This window comes from Bipolaris zeicola, assembly GCF_000523435.1.
Source record: "Bipolaris zeicola 26-R-13 unplaced genomic scaffold scaffold_41, whole genome shotgun sequence".
In the NCBI taxonomy this organism is placed as follows: domain Eukaryota; kingdom Fungi; phylum Ascomycota; class Dothideomycetes; order Pleosporales; family Pleosporaceae; genus Bipolaris; species Bipolaris zeicola.
In genome coordinates, this window is record NW_006912090.1 from 1 (window position 1) to 25,813 (window position 25,813).

The 25,813-nt window shown below is 51.9% G+C and overlaps 12 protein-coding genes across 12 annotated transcripts; 5 read left to right on the plus strand and 7 right to left on the minus strand.

The window, feature by feature from the left end:
- Window positions 1-436: 436 nt before the first annotated feature.
- Window positions 437-1,546, plus strand: COCCADRAFT_35194 (uncharacterized protein; the record flags this gene model as incomplete). The annotated part of the gene is made up of 1 exon (XM_007712246.1): window positions 437-1,546. The coding sequence occupies one exon, from the start codon at window positions 437-439 to the stop codon at window positions 1,544-1,546; it is 1,110 nt and encodes a 369-aa protein (XP_007710436.1).
- A 1,285-nt stretch (window positions 1,547-2,831) lies between these two features.
- On the minus strand, window positions 2,832-4,672 carry COCCADRAFT_35195 (uncharacterized protein; the record flags this gene model as incomplete). The annotated part of the gene is made up of 4 exons (XM_007712247.1): window positions 2,832-3,107; window positions 3,161-4,342; window positions 4,395-4,464; window positions 4,515-4,672. 4 exons carry the CDS (start codon window positions 4,670-4,672, stop codon window positions 2,832-2,834), a joined length of 1,686 nt encoding a protein of 561 aa, XP_007710437.1.
- A 2,949-nt stretch (window positions 4,673-7,621) lies between these two features.
- COCCADRAFT_91342 (uncharacterized protein) lies at window positions 7,622-7,834 on the minus strand (the record flags this gene model as incomplete). The annotated part of the gene is made up of 1 exon (XM_007712250.1): window positions 7,622-7,834. One exon carries the CDS (start codon window positions 7,832-7,834, stop codon window positions 7,622-7,624), a length of 213 nt encoding a protein of 70 aa, XP_007710440.1.
- Window positions 7,835-9,146: 1,312 nt separating this feature from the next.
- On the plus strand, window positions 9,147-10,132 carry COCCADRAFT_91362 (uncharacterized protein; the record flags this gene model as incomplete). The annotated part of the gene is made up of 3 exons (XM_007712251.1): window positions 9,147-9,234; window positions 9,339-9,604; window positions 9,656-10,132. The coding sequence occupies 3 exons, from the start codon at window positions 9,147-9,149 to the stop codon at window positions 10,130-10,132; spliced, it is 831 nt and encodes a 276-aa protein (XP_007710441.1).
- A 333-nt stretch (window positions 10,133-10,465) lies between these two features.
- COCCADRAFT_91318 (uncharacterized protein) lies at window positions 10,466-10,633 on the minus strand (the record flags this gene model as incomplete). Its single annotated transcript, XM_007712253.1, has 1 exon — window positions 10,466-10,633. A coding segment is annotated over one exon (168 nt), but the record flags the coding sequence as incomplete, so codon positions are not given.
- Window positions 10,634-11,663: 1,030 nt separating this feature from the next.
- Window positions 11,664-14,013, plus strand: COCCADRAFT_91329 (uncharacterized protein; the record flags this gene model as incomplete). The annotated part of the gene is made up of 2 exons (XM_007712254.1): window positions 11,664-11,830; window positions 11,892-14,013. The coding sequence occupies 2 exons, from the start codon at window positions 11,664-11,666 to the stop codon at window positions 14,011-14,013; spliced, it is 2,289 nt and encodes a 762-aa protein (XP_007710444.1).
- Window positions 14,014-14,844: 831 nt separating this feature from the next.
- On the minus strand, window positions 14,845-15,033 carry COCCADRAFT_42786 (uncharacterized protein; the record flags this gene model as incomplete). Its single annotated transcript, XM_007712255.1, has 1 exon — window positions 14,845-15,033. A coding segment is annotated over one exon (189 nt), but the record flags the coding sequence as incomplete, so codon positions are not given.
- Window positions 15,034-15,294: 261 nt separating this feature from the next.
- COCCADRAFT_91254 (uncharacterized protein) lies at window positions 15,295-15,597 on the minus strand (the record flags this gene model as incomplete). The annotated part of the gene is made up of 1 exon (XM_007712257.1): window positions 15,295-15,597. One exon carries the CDS (start codon window positions 15,595-15,597, stop codon window positions 15,295-15,297), a length of 303 nt encoding a protein of 100 aa, XP_007710447.1.
- A 1,306-nt stretch (window positions 15,598-16,903) lies between these two features.
- COCCADRAFT_3494 (uncharacterized protein) lies at window positions 16,904-18,563 on the minus strand (the record flags this gene model as incomplete). Its single annotated transcript, XM_007712225.1, has 2 exons — window positions 16,904-18,357; window positions 18,407-18,563. The coding sequence occupies 2 exons, from the start codon at window positions 18,561-18,563 to the stop codon at window positions 16,904-16,906; spliced, it is 1,611 nt and encodes a 536-aa protein (XP_007710415.1).
- Window positions 18,564-18,844: 281 nt separating this feature from the next.
- Window positions 18,845-19,699, plus strand: COCCADRAFT_24755 (uncharacterized protein; the record flags this gene model as incomplete). Its single annotated transcript, XM_007712239.1, has 2 exons — window positions 18,845-19,010; window positions 19,065-19,699. 2 exons carry the CDS (start codon window positions 18,845-18,847, stop codon window positions 19,697-19,699), a joined length of 801 nt encoding a protein of 266 aa, XP_007710429.1.
- A 111-nt stretch (window positions 19,700-19,810) lies between these two features.
- COCCADRAFT_91363 (uncharacterized protein) lies at window positions 19,811-21,094 on the minus strand (the record flags this gene model as incomplete). The annotated part of the gene is made up of 1 exon (XM_007712259.1): window positions 19,811-21,094. The coding sequence occupies one exon, from the start codon at window positions 21,092-21,094 to the stop codon at window positions 19,811-19,813; it is 1,284 nt and encodes a 427-aa protein (XP_007710449.1).
- A 744-nt stretch (window positions 21,095-21,838) lies between these two features.
- COCCADRAFT_3497 (uncharacterized protein) lies at window positions 21,839-25,753 on the plus strand (the record flags this gene model as incomplete). The annotated part of the gene is made up of 5 exons (XM_007712226.1): window positions 21,839-22,615; window positions 22,791-23,028; window positions 23,174-23,322; window positions 23,379-24,857; window positions 24,905-25,753. The coding sequence occupies 5 exons, from the start codon at window positions 21,839-21,841 to the stop codon at window positions 25,751-25,753; spliced, it is 3,492 nt and encodes a 1,163-aa protein (XP_007710416.1).
- Window positions 25,754-25,813: the final 60 nt, after the last annotated feature.

Here is a 25,813-nt window from a genome sequence, read left to right on the forward strand (position 1 = left end):
TTAATCTACTATCTTAATATATATGAGTTTTATTTAGTTGTGGTAGAGCTGTACACGTAAAGAGGTGCGCAAAGTTGGTGGGGTGGCCCGCTCGCTTGTATGGCCCGCTCGCTTGTAAAACACGTTACGAAAAGTGTGGTACGAACATGCAGGAGCGACAACATGTACCCACATGGGTAGCAGAACGTGCATTGTATATTCAGGGACTATGTTGGTAATATTCCAAGTGCGGGTTCAAGGATCACAATGTAGTTCTAACGTAAGCTCGCACTATCTTTATCAAAGTTGCTGTAAGATACATGTGACGTCATAAACTTGCCTGCAGTAGTACATGAGCTTATTGATCGAGCCTACTGCACTCATCTTATCAAAGACCAAAACCACACCACATAGCAAGCATCAATTTCCAGATTCTTCACAACTCCAAACTACCACAATGGCAGGGACATATCCGGAAATCACATGGCACCCCATACCCCACTCAGACGCAACATGTAAAGTCCACCTTATCCAAGCCGGCGGCCTCTACATTCCCTACGACCTAGTCCTGCTTCCGGACTCGGACAAGCCCAATGACCCCTCGGGATCCGAAGTATCAAAAGAGGAGCGAAAAACATACTATGCTCCGGATTATGTCTTCCTGATTGAGCATATAGCATCTGGAACAAAGTACATGTTCGACCTCGGCATACGGCCAGACCTTGAAAATCAACCCCCACTCATTAAGGAAACTGTACTTCCAGTCTTCAAATGCGAGCCCAAGTCTCCCGAGGATATTCTCAGAGAACATGGTTCATCTGAGCAGCAACCAGAAAAAGTCAAGGCTGTTATCTTCTCGCATATGCATTTCGATCACATTGGTGACGGTGCAAAAGGCGGGTTCGAAGGCGCAGAGTTGTGGGTTGGACCTACGTGTTGTACATATGCACGTCCGGGTTATCCCGCTCAGGAGAGGGCACCGACGCTAAGTGATACGCTGCCTGTGGATGGGAGCAGAAAGGTTGTAGAGTGCTATATACCTGATGACCTACTCCGAGATACCGGAGACAAGAGAGCAGGCCAGGTTGTGCAAGGAATGAAAGAAGGAAAGTATGCTGCTGTTGATTTAAAGAAACCAGAGTGGATACGTCTGGGTGCTTTTGAGCGAGCGTACGATGTTTTTGGCGATGGAGCAGCGTACATTGTCGATGCACCGGGACATTCACCAGGGCACCAGATGATGCTAGTGAGAACAACTTCTGGCTCTGGTGACGAGGAAAGTTCGTTTGTACTCATGGGCGGCGACTGCTTCCACCATGTCAACGTCCTCCAAGATCCAAACCGCACTGCTCGCCCGCCTTATTCAAAAGGCTGCATGCACGTGGACCCCGAGCAAGCAGTCAACACCATGCTCCGCACAAGGGAATTCTCACGAAAAGACAACGTCTGGGTGATAGGAGCCCACGACAAAACCGTCGGCCAAGGAATCCAGCCCGGAGTCAAAGAACTCACCGGCCTCATAGACATCACCAGTTGGAAAGCATCAGGCTGGAAAACCCCACTCTAGTTCCAGGCACTCAAAATGCAGTAATCCTTGCGAAGCCCCCTCCTCTTCTTCTAAACGAGCAATACCCACCACCAAGCCCCCCGGAGTCCCACTCCCTTGTCAAAAAGCAACCGATATGACATCGAACATTCCCCAAACATCCCAATGCAAATATCCCATGGACCTGCTCCCAAGCCTCTTGGCTCCCGAGACACAGAAAGCTTGACCATTGTTCCTTTGCGTCACACCGTCCGCGTTTAGAGCCCCACTTTATTCCCCTTCTAGCACCCACCCCCTTGTTCGCAGTAACGAAAGAAAAGAGACTCAGTAGCTTCGGGCTTGGAAACGCTGGTTTGAAAAGGACGTCGGGGCGGGGGTGTCGGTGTCGGTAGGGGGGAAGAGAAAAAATGGAGACGGTGAGGGTCGGGCAGGGGAAGGGTAGGGGAGTTGGGGAGACAAGGGGGAGGCTCGTATGTAAGGTACCATAGTTTTCCCCCGGGAATACCCGCCATCTTAGTGCCCACCTCGAGAGTAAGTAGCGAGGGAAAGGGCAGAAGAAAGTTGCGGCGTACGCTGTTTCGAAGTGTGTCTTGGCATACTCAGCGCCGCATGAACGGAGAGCCTTGTGGCGTGATTCGTGCCCCAGGCGCGTCCTGACATAAGGGGAATGAGATGCCTAGGAATTGTTTTTCTGTTGCAGTGGCGACGAGGGGGGGGGCATGTGGCTCGGGTCCTCGGCGCGTATAATGAAAGGGCTGTTTTGATATAGATCTCGTAGGTATAATATCTTATAGCGAGGCTTCAATACCAATACAGTCTATTTATTGCCCCTTTTTCGTTTTTAACTAGAAGGATCTATGTAGATGGTGCATGATTAATGTACTCTAAACTATGCATGTGAATAGTAGGTATGAATGTCTGTATGTCCATTTTTTTGGTTTTGCTAAGGATGGGGTCATTAAATGAACATTTGATTCGCAAAGCTGACTTGCAGCTGCGAGTGAATTAAGTCTTTGAACATGATAAAAGAACAAAACAAAAAAAAAGCGGACGACAACAGGGAAATAAGGGGGTGGTAGTGATGCCAGATGAGCGAATTACTATATATACAACGGATAATAAGATAAAGGCTGCAAGAAATTCGCTTCCCAAAGGTGTTTAACGCACAAATAAAAAAGGCAAAAATAAAGGGTTATGGTATCTCGAATCCACTTTGCTCTTTTCTCCCTCCTCCTCCTCCAACACATACTGCCTTCCATCCCAAAATCGTCTCTTTCTTGGATGCGAGTTTGTGGTACACGAAGACTTAGAAGTTCTCCTTACCCCATACGAAACTGAAGCCAGGCTCGGAGTACATGTTGCACTTGACGTGGAGGGTGGAACCGAGACCCTTGGGACCGCAGAAGAAGACACCGGCCTCGGCGGGGGAGTGGATTTTGCGGATGGACTTGAAGATCATGTCCCAGTTTGGACGACCGAAGTTTGTGGGGGCACGGAGACCGGTGATGGCGTCTTGTTCGGCGTTTGCGTCGTTGATCATGATGTTTGTTGCGTCGTCTGCTTTGATCTTTGCGGTGAGGTACTAGATCTTCATTAGTATCTCGAACAGCTTGTGAAGTGAGGATTAGAACTTACAGTGTGAATCTCAATGTGATCATCAACATCTTGAGCCTCAATGGCAAGCAGCAACGATCGGAACCACTCGAACGAACCGAAATCTCTGCAAATCCAGAAGAAGTATACTTTTCGGAGGCGTGTGCGCGAGCCTTGGGGGTAGTTCATGCGGTACCAGATACTCTTGAGGATGGAGGCGAAGGGTGTGACACCGATACCGGCACCACAGAGGACGGCGACTTCGAACTTAAACACATCCTCGGAGGCGGAACCAAAAGGACCGTCAATGTAGACACGGGGGAGAATCTGGCGCAGAGCAATCTCCTCGCTTGAGACGCCCTTTTCACCCTTTTCACCAGCGGGCTTCTTCTCTGTGCTGCAGCCAAGGGCTTGTCCGAATGCTTTGGTGAAGTTACCGACCATACGGATGTGAACGGAGATGTAGTCTTCCTCGGGGGCGCTAGTAAGCGTGAAGGGGTGATATTGCCAGATGGAGATTTCAGGGCAACACAAGAAGATGTACTGTCCAGCACGGGTCGTGGTATGCTCCTTCTTGATTTGAACCTCGCAAACGTTGCTAGGGTGCTGAATGACCTTGGAAATGTACGTCTTGTGTCGTCCCCTGACCTCACGTGCGATACGCTCAGCGAGGTACGCAAATCCACCGTACATCCAGTACTCCCAAAAGACACCGATACCGTCGCAGAAAGGCGCAAAGTCGGGCTGAATCATGCAAAAGGCTCCGTGAATGGACCAGAAGATGAAGAAGACGATGAAGAGGTGATGCATGTACCAGAAACGCTCAAAGTTTGCGCGACGAGCCTTTTCCGCTGCCGTGAGCGCAATGGCCATCAAACAGAGCAACATGACATAACCGCTCCAACCGGGACCAGTCGCAAGGTTGGCGAGGATGAAACCCATGAATCCGAGATTGTTGACGGCCGAGAACCGGGCAAGATTGTTCCAATGGGCAATGGTGTGGACCCAGGAGAAGAAGACAATGGACCAAGCGACAAGCTTGTGGAAGGTGATGTTCTTGTCAAAGGGGATTACGTCGTTCAGAGGCGTACGACGAGCCATGGAAATTAGGTTCCTGCATACTGGGAACAGGATAAAAGCGACATCGACGTGGAGGACCAGAGCTGCTGAACGAGCGATGGGGTAGGTTAGACCAAAGGTTTGTCTCACTGCGATGACGTTGTCCTAGAGTGTTGTGTGAGCGCAGTATGCAGAAGTCCAGAACAGAAATGCCTACCTTTAGTCCGTAGTTCATCATACCAAAGACGAAGACCATGACGTGGAGAATGGCAAAAGTAAAGACGAAGCTGATCGTTATTAGTCAAGTTGTCCAATCGGCTTGCAGAGTAGCGCTCACAATCTTCGGTAACCCTCGTTAACCATCCAGACGTCAAACTTTTCTTTCCGTGTCAACTCCCGCGCCCTTTCCTCTGACATCTCGCCAGACATGAGCATGCGGGTAAGGGGCGGCCATCTTGACCGCTCGCGGCCGGTTAGACTGGTAGTGAAGGACATGACTACTATGTGGAGCGAGAGTGCAGTAACCGTAGAGCGCCTGTCGGTGGATGCCGATGGGCTTCAGACCTGCTGAATGTGGCCGAGTGGAGAATTTGTAAATTCAAAGAGAGTCTAAGTAATCTGGAAGCGCATATCATTAGTCTTTGCGAGGTCCAGCCAGCGACAACGACAACAACACGACTACGTACTAAAAGTGCCCGCACGAAAAGAAGAGAAGAGAGGTCGCAGAGAGGCGTTGGATGACGCGGCTAAGGAAGAACCGGCATGAAGTCGGGTGAGTCTAGGGGCGAGTCGGGGAAACAAAAGTCTATAAGCCAGCAGCGTGTGGCGGCTGGTAGCAAAAAGAGGGACAAAGCGGCAACGACGGGGATGGGGTAGGTCAGGTCATGTCGACAGAGCCAGCAGCAAGTGGGTAATGGGGTCTCAGTCAGTTAGTCAGACGCTGGCAATGAATGGGGATTCGCAGGGCCCTTTGGGACCAACAGGGCGAAACGGTAGCAGAAGTCGAACCACTTTGAATGGCCTCTGTTGCGACGTAGCACGGTGCTGGCATATCGCAGGCGTCGCGAACGGGCAGCCTAGCCAATTGGAGGGCGACTATGGACGGATTCGAGTGCAAGAGATGCCAAGCGGGTTGTCTGAAACCGGGGCGGCCATGAATCTTCGTCTTTGGCATGGGAAAAGGCTGAAGGGGGACGTTTGAGAGGCGTTTTGGGGCCAAAAGCTAAAACACACAGCGTTAGAGCCCGGCGGCTCGATGTGGCGCCCCTGATCGGCCAAGCGGGCGAGCCTCAACTGCCGACGCATAACCACCAGCCCTTTGACTCCATCAGTTCCGACGCTTCTGGCCCGAGTCTCTTGTACATGTATCTATACGAAAACACAAGCTTTCTGGTGGGCTCTCAGAATGGTCCGACTTGGCTACAATGACAGCTCATGTTAAGAGATGGATGCCTTGGCTGAAGCGTCGTATCGCGGCGGGATGCCCCAGGCCACCTACTAACACCATCTGGCTCTTACAGCGGGGACTAGTCGTCTCGACTCCATAATCTAGCCTCGGTCCGTTACTTACACATACTCGACGATACATTACGCAAAGTACTTGTGGCTAGCATAGACTTGTTCGAGCAGGCGTATGCGATTACATACTACCCACGTCTGCAACGGCCCACACCCAGCACAGCGGGCATCATCAACCATCACCAAACCCCGACTCCTACACGCCGATCCGCTATGTTTTGCATGTTTCACCGGCCGTACTGCGGCACTACCTTTCGACTTCACAATTCCAAGCAACTATATCCGACCTAACAGCATATCCCCCCTCTCTTCTCCACCCAAACATTTCCAGTCTTGGAACTCCCCCAAACACCACTCCTACCAAACTACCAGTAGAGCATTGAAAGAGAACAACCAAAGACGCACCTCCAAAACACTGACAGGTCTCTCTCCCTCCCACCAAAGCATGAAGAAACTGTCTACTTGCGGAAATCCTTGGTCCCGAAACTCTCCACTTTTTTCTTTTGCGCCCTTCCGCCACACCTGCTCTGCCACAGTTTTTGCAACATCCGTCTACTAGTTACGCCCGCTCTTTTTCCCAGCCTTTCTCCGACTCGACGGGGGGGGTGGTGGGGAGCAGAAAAAAACACGGCATTAACGGCATTGCTTTCGTTGCACCAGACCCCTCAATTCCGTGTGCCCGCGCTAGAAAAAAACTGCGCGTATGCTCCTTCGAGTTTGCGTTGGACCTAGCATGTATGCAAGCGAACGGGTTGGCGAAACGTGGTCGTGCGCTGATGGGATCATTGTGTTTACCCTGTTCTGACACCGGTGTTGGCATTGTGGCTGCTGTGAGGAAGCATGGACTACTTGTGCGGATACTGGATAGTGAAAGATTGAGGCATAGGTAATCGTGCTATGTTCACTACTACACACTCGTTGAATCACCTGCCAGCATTACTAACGTAAGATGCCATCCCCTTTCTCTCTCTCTCCGCGGCTACAAATCCTCACAAACCCATCTACATGCTTGAAATCAGACCTTGGACAAACCATCGATACGCCACCGTTTGCCCCCCCCCTCTCTCTCCGCCAAAAGCCTAATCTTACATGCACATGCAAAACTTCTCGAGTGACTCGCTTCCAACCCCCCAGTATGTATACAAGTGTAACATGTCAGGAATGTCAACAGTTCAAAATATGGTTTGACTGGATAGAAACGAGTAATTGGCTTTTGCTTTGCTTTGCTTCTCCCCCCATTGCTGCGCTAACTCTAACGCCAAGTCTGCGCCGATGCCATCGCGAAGCGCCCGGTGGTGATTGGGGATTTTTTGAACGGTAGAGGGAAAGGGGGGTGGTGTGGGGGTGGAGATTGTAGAGGTTATGACATGTTCGTTTTGAGACTGGATGCTGAGTCGACAATGCTCTTTTTTGTATTGCTTGGGAAATACTTGCACATGTACAGTCGGCGATAGGTATCAAATCGGATTTGGATTTCTTTGTCCTCACGTAGTGCCATTGGAACCAAAGTATGTTGAGAACATGAAAAAAATATATATATTATATTGAAAGTATCACAAGACGTTTTGCAACAAGGTACAACGTAGTCTTGATGCCTGCTTGACTGTCTGCATCCAACTCGTATTTTGACACACGCAACGCAGTTTTTATACGCCAGTCGGAAGATATTTTGTCGCGCCGGAGAAAAAGTGGTCGGAGATGATGGAAGATATGTTTGCTGAAAAAGAAAAAGACTCGACGGAGAGATATGCGCGTGTTGACACTCCAGGGGGGGTATTTGAAAATGAAAATCGCTGTAGTAGCCGTGGGGCCCTGCAGCCACGAGGATGACAAATGTACGTGTGGGGAGGGTTGATCAGAGCGAAGCTTGGGATGCTTAGACCGGACCCTTCTTCTTTTTTTTGTTGTCTGATTGCTTTGTCTGCTCTACCGCTTGATAAAGCCGAGCATCTTTCCCTTCTTCGCTTCCTTCTTCTTCGGGTACATTTTGGATGTCACAAAGTGGACATACCAGATGATCGCGCCGAGAACAGAGAGGCCGAAGATGACAAGGAATAGTGTAATGACTGGTCGGCCGTCTGCTTCTACTGAGCGTAGCGCAGCGGGTGTGAGGATTGGTGCGAGCCACGAGAAACTCATTTTGAGAGGAGTAGTTGTCGGGGACTTTTTTGTTGGTGTCGGACAGATTTGGCTTAGACTGACGTTGGGGCTTGCAGGGACAACGGCAAAGCTCGTGATTATAATCGGGGAATATGGACAGCCGGCTGCCAGTGAAGAGAGGGTAATAAAAAGATATCGCCGGCGATGTGATGGAGAATCAAAGGTAAGTGAACGTGATGTTTGATGGGTAGCTGCGAGATAGTATCGCGAGAGTGCGACAGCTAGCGTTCATGTATCTCCACTGACAGGCACAAGGCAACGGCGCGTCAGCCAAACCCACGTCGTTTCGCCCATGAGCTGACCTCTTGGAAATCTTGGCCGCTCGCATGATGTTTACCTCAGAAGCCATACGCCTTGCGTATGGCGACATGCCCAACGTGAGGCGATTGTGCGATATGGCGGATGTTTCAAATTCAAGGCGGGCCAAGAGACCATGGTGAGACGCTCTCGTTGCAGAAGCTTGCAATGCCCAGCCCAAGCATAATTACTGCGAGCCGGCCCACAGCAGGGCTTCTGCATCGAAGGCCCACGCCAGTGGATCCCATCAAGTCCGAGTTTCCCGCACCACGTCGGTTACTGCCGATAGTATGCTCTAAACCCGACCTGCTTTAACCGCCGTCGTCGACCCGAACGTCCCCGGGGCAGGAATGACAGCTCGCCTTAGGCTCACAGTCTGCCTAGGGCATCGGTCGCCGACGCTGCGCGTAATTGGTAGGATAAATGGGAAACCAAACTCCGAGTCGGGTAGTACAGTAGTAGTAGGTTCCCTCGGAGAATTGTGGGTAGATGATGTAGGTTGCAACACATTTACGTTGGTCTATCCAAAGTCCGGTCGAGGACACTCAAGTCCAGGGAAATTCAGCGAAGTCCAGTAAGTCGAGCCGAACACTATCGTGCTATAGTAAGGTGTTCCCGAAGATGCAGGTGATGCGAGCAGTTTTGCTGCTTCTAGCACGTGTTGGGCTTAGTAAAGGTCCTCACGTAAGCGCCGGCTCGGCTCGGCTGTGATTGGCCGCGTGCGAGAAAAGGTTCTCCTCACCAACAGACTGCTAGAAAAGAACGCGTGGTTATATGAACTCTATCTCCATCTCATCTGCATTTGACATACGTGTATAAAACAAACAACTTGGTTTGTGTAATCGCTTTCGTATCTGCTGACCTGTAGACACCTCGATAAAAGGACCCATTTTCCTACCTGACCGCGTTGGCGCATTCCCACAGTTACTCCGCCGCCACCAGTAACATACGCCCACAGCAGCAGAACTTGCTTGTTTCAACATATAAATTCAACATGGCTCCCATGAAGATTGAAAGCCCCAAATCGCCAGTCGAAAGACCTTCCTCGCGTGGCTCACCCGACCGGGCAAAGAAGCGCGCAAGTACGTCAACAGTTTGCTCCCCGATTGCTCTTACCCTTCTTCCTCGTGCTGCTGCTGCTACTTCTTAACCAAGGGCAAGGCTAATATTGCCGTACTACCCGTAGGAACACAATCGATGCCTCCCCCAGAGCTGCCGAGACTGGTGGCAGAGCAACATGCTCCCATCCCCACCAACGACAAGGACACACAACGGCTGATTGTCGTGCTCTGCAGCGCCACGCTCGAGACCTACAAGGCATCACATGGAAATGGCCGGGGACCCGGTGCGCGCGAGGATAAATACAACCTGCTCAATAGTGACGACCACATTGGCGTAATGCGGAAAATGGGGCGCGACATTAGCGAGGCTCGACCAGACATTACACACCAAGTGCGTACAAGAGGAGGCTAATGGTGCTAATCAGCTAACATGGCGACGCAGTGTCTCCTCACCCTACTTGACTCGCCAATCAACAAGGCAGGCAGGCTTCAGATCTACATCCACACATCCAAGAACGTACTCATCCGGGTCAGCCCTACCGTGCGCATTCCGCGTACGTTTAAGCGATTTGCTGGTCTCATGGTGCAGCTGCTTCACAGACATCAGATCCGATCGACTACGTCGCAAGAGAAGCTCATTGAGGTGATCAAGAACCCGATTACAGACCACCTACCACCAAACTGCCGAAAGGTAACGCTCAGCTTTGACTCTGAGGTGGTGCGAGTGAGCGACTACATTGGAAGCCTCAACAAGGGCGAGAGCATTGCCGTGTTTGTTGGTGCCATGGCCAAAGGCAACGACGACTTTGCCGACGACATCAAGGACGACAGCATTGCGATTAGTCAGTTCAACCTCAGTGCCAGCGTTGCGTGCAGTAAGTTCTGCCATGCGGCCGAGGACGTGTGGAATATCTTCTAGATGAGTGGCCAGCCAAAAAGGAGGGACCTATCCATGGACAACACGCCAACATGCCCATATGCAACAAAGAAAAAAACCGGTCGACGAGTCGGATTGGAGACCGGCCTACCGCAGGACTAGGAAAAAGTGATACGGGGCAGAAGCAGTTCGGGGCTTAGATTACAACATCAACAGCCGGGACGCTTGCTGCATGTGATTTTGGGCGGGTGCCTGAGGTTCTTTTACAACAAAACAACTACTCTGGCTCAACGCACAAACATCAGTCTTCTTTGGAAGACGGCAGGGCAGCTCAACCTGCCCCGCACCTCGTGTTTCTTTCTTTGGTTTTTAAACTTATTTTTTGTTTGTTTGTGTGTAGCTAGTGTGGCGCAGTCGGCCGAGTGGTGTGCTGGCAGTGGGCTTATGTGTGGCTGGATATTGGGCTCTGCTTGAGTGGGTGGGTTGTTTATTGGGTTGGAGTAGGTAATCGCGGCACCTTTTTGTCAGGACGTGTACGTGTGTAGCATAGATAGATGGCGATGGACATGGCGAGCACGATGATCAGGAGTGTCAGCAATGTAACTGCTGGCGAATGAAAAGAAAAGTTGACGCCTTCACGTCATGTTCGCACTGAGAGCCGTTGACCCCTCGATGACATGTCTGGGGGGCTAAGCCTGTTTGGGGCCTAGCGCGGGCGGCATGGATGGCTCGTCGGCGCGCATGCGGCGGGAGAGTGACGGGCTGGGTGAGGAGAGGCCGGGAGCCGCATCGCCGATCTTCCACGATGCTCAGCGAACATGGCCAAAAGCAACGACTACAAGGCAGCTTGATGCCAGCGACAGCCACCAGCCACCCCCAGGGCGCGGTGAGGACAACCCCGTGACCGCCTCACCAGGGCTGCCGTTCTGGGCCTTGGATGTAGACAGCAGAGCCCGCCCCGTTTCGTCTCCTACGACGTCAGACCATAGCAAATAGCGCCCAGTGCGGCGAGCGGTGGTGTGTCCAGACCGCAGACGGCAAATAGTCGACCGCACGCGACAAGCGACTAGGAGAGGAAGAGAAGCATTTGCAGCGCAGCGTCATGGGCGTAGTGAAGCGTGCGGCCATCCTAAACCACTCGCGGTTGCGGGCCGGCGGTCAGCAGCCAATACCGGCCACTGCTGCATCGCTTACCTTTACAAATTTGTTAGCCTGCAGACGCAGGACATGTGGCAGCATCTCAACTTGTTGACAGCGGCCTCCCTGATTCCCGCCTGCAGCTGTGCGTGCCCTGTACCACTCACTGCCTTTTCCGCTCAACCAGCCAACCGGACCCGGACGCTGTGCTATACTCCCTCCACCACGCATCCACACACGGCTCCTGCACCGCGTCACTTGTGATATAAACCTCCACCTCGTACCACGACCCGGTACAGATGCTCGACTTGCCTTGCCATTACCCAAAACATTGCCATTGAACCATCCAAACTCTGAACCCCCACCTTCTCCCTCACTACTCTACATCCCACTGTGTACATCCATACTCTCATATCCACACAACCTTCCCCCAGCAATGCCCGTCGCCCACATAGGCCTCACAGTCGCCCATCTTCCAACCTCGACATCCTTCTTTCTCTCCGCACTCCAGCCCCTGGGCTACCGCTACATTGGAGAGTCTGGCCACCAGATCGGGCTAGGTATTCACAATGCCGACTTCTTCCTCTGCCAAGAAACGCCTGGGTACGAACCACAATTCATCAGCCCATGTCTACTAAGTTCACCGCAACTAACTCCTGAATAGCGTAAAGGCTGGTGCCGCACACATTGCCTTCACCGCTCCCAGCACAACCGCGGTCCGCAACTTCTACACCGCGGCATTGAAAGCTGGCGGTCGCCCCAACGGAAGCCCAGCCACTCGATGCGCTGAGACTGGCCACTTCAACGCTGCAGTACTAGACTTTGACGGAAACAGCATCGAGGCCGTTTACCGCAACGGGCCCGACATTGCAGAAGACGGCACCGTTTACCAGCACAGCAGAATCATCACGTGGTCAAGAACAGTCACCACAACCACCACCACTTCCACCTCCACTTCCTACCGTGAGAGCTCCTCTACCAGCAACACTTACACATCTGCCTCGAGGACCGCACAGACTACTACCGCACCACCACAGGCCGAGCCAGCTGTTGCAAAACCACCCACGGTAGTCCGAAGCTTCTCAGCAGACGACGTCATGTCTTCCCCCCCTCAGCAGCAGCAGCAGGCCGCCAAATCCGAGTCCGGTGAAGGTGCCGGCAAGCAACTCTTTGGTGCACTTCTTGGAGCCGCTGCAGGAGCTGCTGTTGCCTATGCATTCGCCCGGAGCGAGCGTGACAGCGCAAAGAAAGAGGCCGAATTCAACGCTTTCCTCGATGCCAAAAGCGCGGTCAAGACAGCGGCAACTCTTTTCGCTCAGACCCCGGCGCAGCCTGAACCACCCCAGCAAACCCCACAACCCGAACCGCCAGCTCAGCCAGCGCAGCCCGCACAGCCCGCACCTGAGACGACCGCTCCGCCAAAACCTGCTCCATCAGTACACCGCAACAACGATGACAACGACGACGCGCGGTCTACCTATTCACGCGCCTCTCAGATCCCAAGGTCATCGGTCCCCCGCCAAATCGAGGCTGCCCCCGCCGACTACTACTCGCCTTCCCAGTTTGGTGCCCCAAGTGCCCTTGCCCAGGCTCGCGCCCTCGAGTATGCAAAGCCGCTTGAGATTGAGTATGCGCCGGCCTACTCTCGTGCTCCCTCAGCCGCTCCCTCAAGGCTTAGGGCCTCTGACCGTGCCAGCACTAGCCCCGACTTGTTGATGCTTGAGCAGGCAAGGGAGCAGGCAAGGAGCACAGTGTCGGCAGCCAGACCAGAGCCTACATCTTCGTCTTTGAAGCCACCGCGACCACACAAGTCTCACAGTGTCGTCTCCAAGGCATACAGCGCAGCTCCAAGTGCTGCGGCCAGCTCCTTCATCTCGTCCTTTGTCGCCGATGATGAGGATATGCAAAGCGCTGCGGGTAGTGTTCGTTCGCATCACACGAGCAGATCAAAAGCAAAGTCCTCGTATAGCAAGCACGGCAGCAGTCGTAGGGAGCGCGAGGCTTCTCCCCCACCAGCTGAATCCAAGGTGCCCCCCAAGGTTCCATCCAAGGCCGCTTCAATCGTTAGCAATCTCTTCAAACGTGACAAGGCCAAGACCCAAGAGGTGGTAGAAGAAGAAGACGAGGACTTTATTGATGATTTCGACTTTGACGACATGTCTGAAGACGATCTCGACACCGTGGTACCCAGTGACAGCATCTCGCAGATTGGCGATGGTCCACGCCGCAGACACCGATCCCACCGTCACAAGAGCAAGGAGAATGACGATGCCGAAACCTCTGTCAGCCGCCGTAGCAGGAAGCACACCGAGAACGCCGAGTCTTCGACCACCCACCGCAGCAAAAAGCATGCTGATGACGACGAGTCCACGATCAGCAAATCTTCCAGGCGCTCCCATCGCTCTCGCTCCCACAGGACCCCCGACTCGGCTGAAGATGATGAGTCTCTGCGTCCCCACCGTTCCTCCCGGTCCTCCAAGTCCAAAGCTGCTCACGCATCCGAACCCAGCGAGGTCTCCACCGTACGCCCCGTCAAGACATCATCCTCATCCTCATCCGGCAAGTCTCGCAAGGATAGCCTCACCCAAGGACAGTACGATCACTTGTTCGATGAGGTCCAGTACGGAACCGGCAGCGTGCGCGCATCCAGACATCCTCCTTCCCCCAGCATGGTCAGTGCTGCACGCAAGAACCCGATGCGTAGTATGATTAGCTTTAATCATGCGCAAAAGGTGAGGAACTTTGAGGGAAGCCAGGCTGGCATGTCGCGTGATAACGACGACTAGGTCATGTGAGTTGGATAGACACAAGTGTGTGAGAAGTGGGTGGTACGCTCAGTTTCTTTTGCCTCTTTAGACACTGTTGCATCATCGCATCGTACCTTGTTTACAATGCTTGTTGTTTTTTTTCTTTTCTTGGTCAGATTGCTGCTACTTACTGTACTGTTGCTTTTTTTTTCTGTATCTGCGCTCTCTTTGCTATTACATAAGCTTAGCGACTTTGTTTGGCATTGTCATGCACACAGCGGCATTGGGCACGGCGTTTTTTCTTTTCTTTTTCTTTTGTCTATTTTACACTTCTCACGTTCCTTTTTTTTTTGGCTCGGGTTCACTCGACTCCCTTGCATGTTTATAGATTTTTATGTGTTGGCATGTGAACATATATGATTTAGAAACGAAAAACTATGAAAATGAGAGAATGAGAGAAATGGGTATATGAGGGATATATGGATAGGGGATGGGGGGTACTGGGAAATAGAAATATTGTATTGTTTTAACTTGGGTATTCGAACTTTTGTGCTTTGAATCTTACTTGATGTGATATGTTGGTTATCATTCCTAATAATGCTTTACACACGCGCACACAACCAACTCGCACAATTCCCAATACACACGTGATACATTGGAAAATCAGATAATGTGGTATGTGTGGTATAAACACACACACACAAAAAAAAAACGCTACAACCCCCTTTACTCCCTCCCTCCCTCTCTCCCTCCATCACAGACTCCTCTAACCTTCCCCATCTCCATCTCCATATCCATCCAACCCTCCCCAAATCAAACAGTCCTCCCCCTCCCCACACCCCTAAACCCCACACCCCCCTTCTTCTCTACCCACTCCTTCTTCCGCGCCCCAAACAACGCCTCGGGCGGCGCCTGCCCCGGATCACACTCCCAGCACTCACCTCCCCGTTCACGCTGCACCTGCGTGGTGAGTTCGCAGAGTGGGTAGCGGGCGCAGGTGCGGTGGATGGTTAGTGTGTGTGTGCAGGTTATGTGTTTGAGGGTTACGGTTGTGCACATTTTTTTTCTCTCTTTCTTGTTGTCTTTTTTTTCTTTGAGGAAAGGGAGCGGGAGGATGGATAGGGGTGGGGAGAGAGAGGATAGATATGGGGGATGGAGGAAGAAGGGGTTTGAGATGTGGGAGGAGAGGAAGAAGGAAGAGAGGGGAGTCTAATAACCCCCAGTGTAGAGAAGATGCTTGATGTCGGAGGAGGAGGAAAAGGGTCTAATAACCCGGGTAAGCTCGTTTGAAGTGGTAGGTGATGGATTGCTCTGTGTAGACTACTGGCCGCGGATGTAGTGGTTGATTTGGGAATGCGGGATAATATAACGGGTGAGGCTGGGCTGAGCTGAGCTGGGCTGGGCGGTGGAGCGCTCTCGGCCCCACTGAGGACAGAAGATGCTTGTAAGAAGTTTTTCCTCCTCTTCACGCGGATGTGATATGTGGTATCGGGTTGCTTTTGGACTTTGAGTTGGGGGGAGGTTTCTTTCCCCTTCGGGCAAGGGAGGGGGAAAGAAAGATGTTGTTTGGGTTTGGAGTTGGAGATCTAGTATGGATCTGTCAATAGGAGACTGATTCAACATAATCACATGCGGCTATCTTGACCGGTTGTCCAGATACACGTTTACGTACATACACACTTCCGACACTGGGGCTTATGAACAGCTCATCTTGACACCAACCATCTCTTAGCGACCTCACGTACTCACCTCGGATATCCAGACCCCTTCGTGATACCCTTTATCACCGCGATCTTATCTCGTATAGCATCAGTAAGACGTCTCGACTTGGCAGGCCTCCCGCGAGGAAGAAAAAAGGAAACAACAAAACCTCAGGGTCCAGCCCGCCGCCTATCCGGCATTTAAAAACCTGCACTGACAACACCGCACCCCCATACCCCCGCCCTGACTAATGCACCCGCATAGCCCCAAGGAAGCGATTCGGGATAAGGACGAGACGAGAAGAGGATAGAGGGGGTGTGCGTAAATTCGGCGTGAACCCTGGAACCACAAAGACTAGCACAGAACAGCACGCGATCGCCGATTCCAGAGAAAAGGACACACCGACAGCCACCAAGCCCCCTCCACCCCTCCCCCATACCATAGGCGTCGGACCACAACGTGCGATGGAAACGTGGACGCGTTCCCTGCGCCGCGCCGCCGGCGGCGGCCAGGTGGGAGGAAATACCGGGGGAGAGGGACTAGACCTGATGGGGGGAAGAGCCAAGCGGTATTGGTACCCGGTTGTTGAGTGACTCGTGCGTCTGGTGGTGAGCTGGAAGGAAACGGGCGTTGTTCGGATGGGATCCGAGAGGTTGGGGGGCAGGCGGGCTTGGGAGGGTTCATAGCAAGGAAAATTGTCATCGCCGATTTGGTTTCTTCAGCCCTGTGCTCGACTCGGCTGTTTCCGGATTCGTCGTAATTGGGACAAGTCCGGTGGTCGACATCGCAATAAGGTTTTTCCTTTGTCTCTGGATGAGAGACGCGTCTTGTTTCTTGTTTGATATCGTGCGCTTCTCTTTTTTTTTCTGGGAAAAATAAACGTTGTTTGCAAGGTATGGACCAACCAGCAATGCTGAGTACGTCATGGGAATGAGATTACGGGTATCTAAATTGGATATAAGATAACATGAGCGCTGGCACTTTTGAGTAACGTATACAGGAACAGGAGAGCTCTCATCATGGTAAAAGGGCGTATGTATGCTGTGCCAGACGCGGTACGTCAACCGGGCTTAGGACCGATGATTTAGCCGATTGGAGGTTCAAACCGCTTAGCGTCATACTGATACTACGCTTTAATGCTAAAGCCACGCAGTTTGCTGAAGAGTGATACGACTGAAATCAGATAGGCGGCGCCCATAAAGAAGGCCCAATGACTAGCAGACACATGTTAGTAGAAAGCATCCGGATTATTGTCAGGCCCGCGGTTGCCATTGTCGACATCGTCCAAACTTCTATACTGCGACTGTCCGCCGCGGCCACGTCCTCGACCGCCGCCACCACGGTCTCCGCGGTAGCCACCACGAGCGCCGCCTCTTTGGCCATAGGATGTATGCCTATTGCTTCCACGACCGCGGTCTCGGTTGCCTCCACGGTAACCTCCCGGCCTCTCATCTCGGTCTCTGCCTCCGCGGCCAGGGTTTGACCGCGAGTTGTCATTGCGTCCGTTCTGGTCCTCCTTGCGATGGGACTTGTTAGGGAAATAGCTCTCATACTCGCTCTCGTTTGCCGTTTCTTCTTCAATGCGCAACATCTGCTTCTCACCTACGACAGTGTCAAATTCAAACGCTTGCTCTTGGGGCACGGGATGCCAGTTGGAGATGCGTGCAGCATCTGCTGGCCGGCCATTCTTGCGAATTGCCAAGACGACTGTTGGAACGGGATTTTCAGAGTAGAATTTTGCGCCTTTGGGCACAGTCTCGACTCTGGCAGCCCACAACTTGTTCTCAAAGCACGAAACAGCAGTCACCTTCCACCGGACCTTGGCGCCGATGCCACCCACCTTGTCCAGTATGCTCTTCGGGCATGGTTTTGGTGTAATCAGAATGCTGTTTGCGAGATATCGGATATCGTCTTTTGGAGCACCAGGGGGTAAGGAGACGAGAGAAGTCAACTTCTCAGTCATGTCCGGGGGAATCATATAGCCGGTATAGAAGACGGTCTTCTTGATCTGGTACGGTGGTGTGCCAGGAGGAACGTTGCCCGACTTGACTTGGATGTTGTGTGTGTTGATCATCTTCTGAATCTCGGCAATCTCCGCAACAGGGTCGAGTGAAGTGGCGTTCTCCGGAACCTGTATAACCTCTGTGGTAATGGGACGACGCGACACCTGTGTTTGTGCCCTGATCAAGCCCTCGTTGAACTGAAAGAAAAAGTCGCGGAAGCCTTTGGTGTGCTTCACTCGATCTTCGTAAATGTGTAGCTTCTCAGCGTCCTTGTACGTGTAGACAATATCCTTTAGCAGCTCTTGCTTGAACTCCATTGTATTCTTGAATTTCTGCCCTGCAGGTCCAATTGCAGGCTTCAGGCAGACCATGTCGAATTCCAGGCGCCTGCTGCGTATGATGCGCTTGACAAGATCGGCAAAGTTGGACTCGCCACGGCCTGTGAGGAGCACACTCAGCGCATCCTTTTGCGCCATTGACGATTCGACGAGCTCGACAATCTGTTCGTTCCACCAGCCCTGCCATGCGCGCGCCTCTTCCTTTTCGAGGCCTTGGCCCGTTGCTGCTAAGATGCTCGAATCGTGCCACCAGCCTCCGTTGAGGAACATGTCGGGTGAGCCAAGCTGGCCGATGGTGGCGCTGTTCCATAGTTGCTTGTTCGGGAGAGGGCTTGCAAATACTGTTCTGTTGTCAGTACTGGACGTGCGACACGGATGTGGCAAGCGTACGGGTGTTGTCAAAGTCGTAGACGTGAATGGCCTTGATTTCGGATACGGGAGGGAGTTCCTTGTCGTCGCATGACCACCGCTTGAGTGCCGTCACGGTATGATATGTGGCTTTTCCATTTGGGCCTGCGACGGCAGGCCGGGTTGCTGTTGCTAGCATGGCTGGGAATGAGCGTCGGAGACAAGTTGAGGCAATGCGTCGGGTGGCGGAGAGGAGCATGCAGGAGCAAAACTAGACTGCAACAGGCGCAGAACCTTCTGCGGTGAATTACACGCCTTTATACACGTGCAGCGAGTGTGAAGAGTGAATGATGAAGCCGCAGACTGCGTGCAAGAGGGAAGTCGCGACTACTTTTGGCTGGCCCGAGCGCACTTCCGACCCATGAGCTCATCATCGGAATTCAGGGCCTTTTCTTTTCCCTTCTCCAACACTACAAGCGCATGCCAGCAAGTACGGCCGGGTCTGCGCACGATGACAGGGAAGACACATGCGTAATATGTCTTTCACCTGTCACGGAGAGAGCCATTACTGCACCATGCAACCATTACACGTTTGATTTTGTCTGTCTGGTATCATGGTTGCAGCAACGGTCAACTTGCCCGCTATGTACGTAGGCCCGACTTACATGTTATAGTTACTATTTCTGATACCGAAATTCAGGCAAATCAAACGTCACTGCTGTTCAGTACGACTGGCGTTCTCCATCAGACTACAAAAGCTATACTGTCCCTTGTAGTCACCCTTCCACCAACAACGACAGTCGCACGGACCGACCGGGCTCTCTCTTCGCTCCTTATGGACTACCCAGAAGGCCTAGAGGTACCCGCCGTCCGTACTCTCCACCTGTTGAAGATCTAGCTCTACGCAGACGCAGAGAGGTTTACCGTAGGAAACTGTACTCCCTACATGTCGGCAGCAACCCCTTCTCCAGGTACCGCGACATTACGCCTGAAATGATTGCGCACTCTCCCGAGATGCAATCCAAGGCGCGTGCTTGGATCCGACGTGAACTCCGCGTCTTCACCTTCTTGTGCACGGATTCCACAGGTCCTTCGTCCTCTGGCGCAACAACAAGTAGCAACGCCGAGTTTCTGCTGTCCTACATTGTGTCCATCCTGAAAATGGTAGATCTGAAAGCCAGTCATGGTCATGCAGAGAACTTGGTGGCCGAGTTCTTGGGTAGAGAAAATAGCAAGCTCTTCCTACACGAGTTAAATGCTTGGATGAGGAGTCCGTATACCAAAGTAGAAGAGTGGGATCAAGCCGTACAGTACATGGAAGACTTGGAGGCATAGCATAGTGTACGTCTTCATTAGATTTGGAAGAGTATTGGGGTTTGGTGATTGATATTTTCAATCACTCTCGATAAGAAACTTAGATTCTTGTCTGTAACGGACTGGCATTATTTACTTGGATCCTTGTTTTGAGTCCGCCGGTGGCAGCATGACGACATACTCTCTCTCACTTCCGCCAAACTTGATTATGTCCTTGTCCCGAAGCTCAAAGTACCGGCTCGCTTCAAGATCTTCACCGTTCAATTCCGTACCATTACTGCTTTCCAAATCGATAATGTAGGGTTTGACCTTGCCTCGCGTGCTCTTTACTCCAAACTCGTCTTCAACCGTCTTCTGGATATACCGGAACTGGATGACGGCGTGCTGTCCGCTTGAACTAGGGTGCTCGAGAACATAGTCTACAACTTCGTGTGACCGACCCAGCAGCCAACAGCTTTTTTGCCAGAGCTCAATCGTGTCCACCACATCATCCCCCTTGAAGACAAACATGCGCCATGGCTGTGATGAAGGCGGTTTCCGTGCCTCGGCTGGTTCGTGATATTTGAGGGAAATCTTTGTGCCTTCTACCTGGTTGGCAGCTTTCGCCAGCGCACCCGTGGGTTTGAAGTTGGGTTTCTCCTTGTCTGCCGGGGCACCCCCATATTTCGATGGTGGTTGGGCAGAGTCGTCGAGACCGCGGAAGGAGATTTCCTGCGAAGGCAGAGGCTTCTTCTCACGCTTGTGCCGAGGAGGTGAACGTGACCGAGACTTGGAACGTGTATGTCGGCGACGTTTAGGTGGCGGCGACCTCGACCGAGAAGGCGAACGACTGCGCGGCTTGCGCGAGCGATAAGGTATGGGCGAGCGTGAGCGCGAACGCATTGCATCATGGGACTTGTCCCTCCGTCGATGATCCTTGTCCTTGGAGCGCGAGCGGTCTCGTCGGCTGTGTCTGTCTCTGGAACGATCACGCCGCCTGTCTTTTGAACGGTCTCTCTTCCGGTCGCCAGACCTATCACGCCTTCTATCCCGTGACCGGTCTCGCCGTCTATCCTTTGACCTATCCCTCTTACGATCTTTTGATCCATCGCGCCTCCTATCTCTGGACGAGTCGCGCGGCTTTCTGTATGGCTCAGGTGAAGGCTCCCGTTTGCGAATAGCGCCTGACTCTATGGCTGGATTCCTGGGCGCGTGGTCCTTGGATGCATTTCCCGGCTTCTCTGTTCGAGACCTGCTGCTCGAACGCCGGCCCGATGCCGTTGAAGGCTCTCTCCTTGCGTGATCCGACCCATTTCGGGAGAAGCTGCTGGGACTCTCATTTCTGCTGTTACTGGTCTGCGCCGATGCCGCTCTGTCCTCTTTGGACTGCTGGGTTAGCAGTCGCCGCGCGCTGTATGGCGACAGGTCTCTCGTCATGTTGGGGATCGATTGCTGGCAGCAGCCTAACAGTGCAGCATGGAAATCGGAGCGAGATAACGTGCCCAATTTTTTCTTCCACTAGTGAATTCAATAACCAGGTTTTTGGCGTCAGGCTGCAAGGGTAGAGGGAAGTAGCCGTCTAGGAAATTACGCCGTGGATGGCAGATTGCAGCAAGACAAGTTTGATAACTCCAAAGAGTCGCGACTAAAGACGCAGTAGCGTGAAAAGAATTGAAGCTACGCGGTCGCGACTTTCCCCACATCAGACAGGCGGCCCGAGCTTGCTGCACCTCATCCCTGGCCCGGCGCTATTTGTGCTAGGACGCCACGTGCATCCTTCTCTGCCATGTCCTTCATTCGTTCGTCACACTTGTGTATCTACCGCGGCCTTATAGGGCGGCTATCTTGTGTTCATGTATTCATGTTGACAAGCAAGATATGGCGCCATCTCTTCTTGATTCGGGCCCTTTTGGCCCATATAGGCATTGTGCTCAGAATATGGTGTAGCTCCTATGTTCGGGCCCCAAGGCACGACTCAGGGCACAATGAATAATTCAGACGCATTGCACAGACAGTATAACCACGGACAAGACTCCATGAGATCCCTTGCTGTTGAGCTCTCGTGTATCATCCCTTTTCCACCTCCAGCCCAACACTGCCACTCGAGCGCGTCAAGCTGTCAATTCATATCCATGTCTCCACAATTTCCTCGTTAATTGTATTGCGCCCCGGACCGGCACAATGCCAGCCAAACCTGTTCTCTCCTGGTCTAAACGCCACAGTGGCGTTGACCCTTCTTCTCGGACGGGACTACTCGATACGCTGAAACGGCGGCCATCGAAGCTTGTAACCACGACAGCAGACGGCAAGCAAAATGGATCCAGTACAAGCGTTGCTCAGTACGATACAGCACTGGCCAGCGCAGTCAATAATCTCCATGTCGCAGTCAATGACATGTTGCATTCACCAGAATCGATAAATACGCTATGCTCAAAATACTCTTTTGTGGACAAACCCCTTCCAAGTAGGCCACGGTCTGCATCGGTGCCATCATTGGTAGAGTTGCCCGCTGAGTTGCCGGAATCAACCCCTTTACAGGGTCAAGGCTATCCGTTGTATCATGATCCTATTCGCACGACAAGATCGGTCCAGGACTTTCAGAATGAGAGCCATCGCCCGAAAATGCAACCGGCCTGTGAGAAGGTCGCTACTTTGGATGTACCAAAGCCGGCTATACCAACATTGACTCACGCCAGAAGCGTCCCGCATCTGAATTCCCGATACAGTTTGACAAAGACGACCCGCCCCAGCAAAATCCCTGTTCCCAGTACAGCAGCCACTCAGTCTGGTTTTCAAGGATTACAGCGAAATCACTCCCTAGTCGACACTACCTTGCAGAGACTTCCAGAGTCTAGTGTGATGAAGTCACTTCCTATCGTCACTAAGAACGACCTTGTCGAAAGAGACGGTAGAAATTCCGATCAAGGAGTTGAAAAGCGTCACGGCTATATAGAAGTGGTGAGTCTCTTTCACTTTTTCTTTCACACGCATGTTGGCGAGACTTACAAAAGTCTCGTGCGAGGAAGTTTTTCCAGAACTTCGATGTATAACGAACATTGATGTTGAAACCATTCCCCTCTCAAACGCTTTCGAGGGCCGCAATTGAGCTCCCAAACATGCTAATCATTTACAGACGTCTTCTCAAACTAGCCCAACATCAGCACACAGCAAACATGCCCATGAGCTAGAGTCGACTAACGCTAGTCAACTTCAAACCATAGCAATGCTGCAAGCCCAGTTTGACAACCTAAGGGCCGCACATGAGTCCCATGTGGAGACGCTCAAACGTTCACATTCGGTGCAAGTCGCTTCTCTGGAGAACCAAGCACGACTGCTCAAGGAACGAATGAACGAGGAAGGCCTTCAGCGAAGTGAGTACGGTTTTCCTTGTTGCATCACGAAGCTTGCCCGCAAAGGCCGCATATGATTGTCATTTTGTGATACCGGACAATGTGGGCTCTTCGTGTTGTACATTCGGAATACCACACACAAAGTCTAATGACTAAGCATATATAGGGTCAAGCGGTGACTGGCTACATGTCCCAGTCGATGAGGGAGTCAAGAAGCCGACGAACTTCGAATCTCTAGACCTAGACACCTCTTTTGATGAGATATTGACGGGCAAGGCACATTCAGATACATTTCCACTAAATGCCTGTGAAATGGTAATGATGCCTGGAAAACAACGCATTTGATATATATACTGAAACAGATTCATTAGGAAAATTTGAAGCGCAAGCTTTTTGCCTCTCCTCGCCTAGAAACAGCAACCCAGAACCTACATTTAGAACTTAGCTTATACGCACGAGACAATGCTGCACTCCAGAAAGAGGTTGATTCACTAACGGCAAAGTTGAATGAGTCGAATGAGAGCGAGCGAAAGCTGAGGAGTACGCTGGGCCTGATGGAAACAAAAAGTGTTAAGTGGGAAGAGAAAGCAAAGCACGCCAACAAGCTCATTGACAAGCTCACTGAGAAAATCCATGCTCTAAAAAACACCACTGCCGATCTCGAGGCCCGCCTTGAAATTGCCAATACCAAACGATTGGATGCTGAAGAACAGCTCTCGAATTGGAGGGATAAGAAGTCGCCGTTCGACCTCACTCCCGCCAAGCTACGTATCTCATCGGATACGAGTCGGGCAGCTTCAGGTACCCAAACTAGTACAGGTACCCAGACATCTAGTGAACTAGCCAAGAATTCAGAAGCAGTCGACTCGGGAAACCCCACGCCGGATGCATCTACCTCGAAAACTGAGCAGCTACAAGCCCAAGTTGCTGAGAAGAATGCATACGTAGCTGAACTGGAAGTGAAACGAGAAGAGCTACAACGAAAACTCAACCAACTTGAGCAAGAGCACAAGAGAGTGGCTGTCCAATCGGATCTTCAATACGAGCTTCTGAAAGAAACTCGCACAAGCGACAAGCTGATCGAACAGCTCCGGAACGCGGTCATTAACCGTGAATCCACAATCATGGAAAACGAAGAGGCGATCCACACATTGACGAGGCAGCTCGAGTACCACAAGGTCTTGCTGCAAGCAGAAATCCGACAACATACAGCGATGAAGCTTTTTGTTGCCGAGGAAGAACAGCCTCTGCCAGAGCTTAGGTCGTTGGCCAAGGGAGCAGATATTGATTGTTGGATCGAGAAGCTTCATGAGCATTTGAAGAGAGAGAAGCCTAATAACGAGGGTGAAACTGTCGCTGACACGCCCGAAGCTAAGATCGAAAGGCTGCGTCGCGAGATTGACTTTTATGTGCGCGAAATCATCCTGTTCAAGCTTGATATCAAGGGGTACAGGAGCGACATTCGAAAATTGAAGGAGATGGCTGCGAACAAGGGTAGCTCCGAAGAATCGGGTGATAACAGAGAGAAGGCTTCCGCAACCTCACCAGTCCGATCTACTTTTGCACCCGTCACACCCGAGCTAGATGCCTTTCTCAACGCTTCGTCAATTAGGGACCACACCGATATCTTGTCGAAATCTGAAGAGCTTTCTGTTACTCCGTCAACACCAGGTCCTTCTCACAAAAGCTGGACTGGAAAGGATAATGAGCATTTATTTGGGCTGGAGATACCCAAGGCTTCTCAGAGTTGGAAACATAACAGCTTCTTTGCAACCGAGTCTGTTCGTATTGACTCGGCTTTCTCACCTTCTCCGAACCCAAATCTGACTTCACAGCACTCTACACCTTCGGTACGTAAGCTGACCAATCTTTGATTTACTATCTGACTCTTGTTTAGTGTGTTTTGAGCGAATCTCTTGAACTTGGCCAGCAGCCTGATACACTCAATGAGCCCACAGAAAAAGGACGGACAACATCAACGGCCGAACGGGAAGCAGCGTCTTACAGACAATTCATATTCATGTCAGATGCCCCTGAGTCACCTCCAAGTATGCCAGTTGATATGCCTCAACTGCCAGACGATTCCGACTTGAGCGAACAGGTAGCGGAAATCCCGTTCAGCCCTTGCGACGAGGCGACGGTGCTTCTACCACCACAATCACCTACAACATCAGTCTCTGAAACAGATTCAGTAATTTCGACTGCGAGTGATTTCCTTTCGTATACTGTGCTTCCAACCGAACGCAAGCCAAGTAATGCTTCAACACCAAGCGTGCCTTTCCAGGTAGCTGTAGAGCCGCCGCCAGCACCAGTACTTGTCACGCCAGCTGTTGCCACTCATACCCTGGGCTGCTCAATCACCCGCGGTGCACCATTCGATGTCAAACTACCTGCTTCCAAATCCGAGATTGATGAGACTACGGCGCCACCCACTCTCGCGGATGCACCAGTCCCACAAACCAAGATATGGCAAGAAGAAATGCCTGAAACAACCGAATCATCTTCGAGTTCTCCTACTGTGTTCGCAGGAGAAGAAGAGCAATCCATGAGTCTCCCTACCATTATGTCTCGCTTACGCGGAAGTATAAGCAGCGTCTACTCGGCGGACAGTGTGTCAAAGCCCAGCGAACAACAAGACACCGAGATATCCGAGAGCAACGTCCTTAATATGTTGAAAGCACTGCAGAGCTGCCCGTTTAGTCTCAAACCAAAATCATCGTCTTCGTCATTAAGAAGCTTTGCATGATAACAAAGTATTCAAGTTATCACCTCGGCTCAGCAATTTCTGGGCAACAGTCTTTTGAGA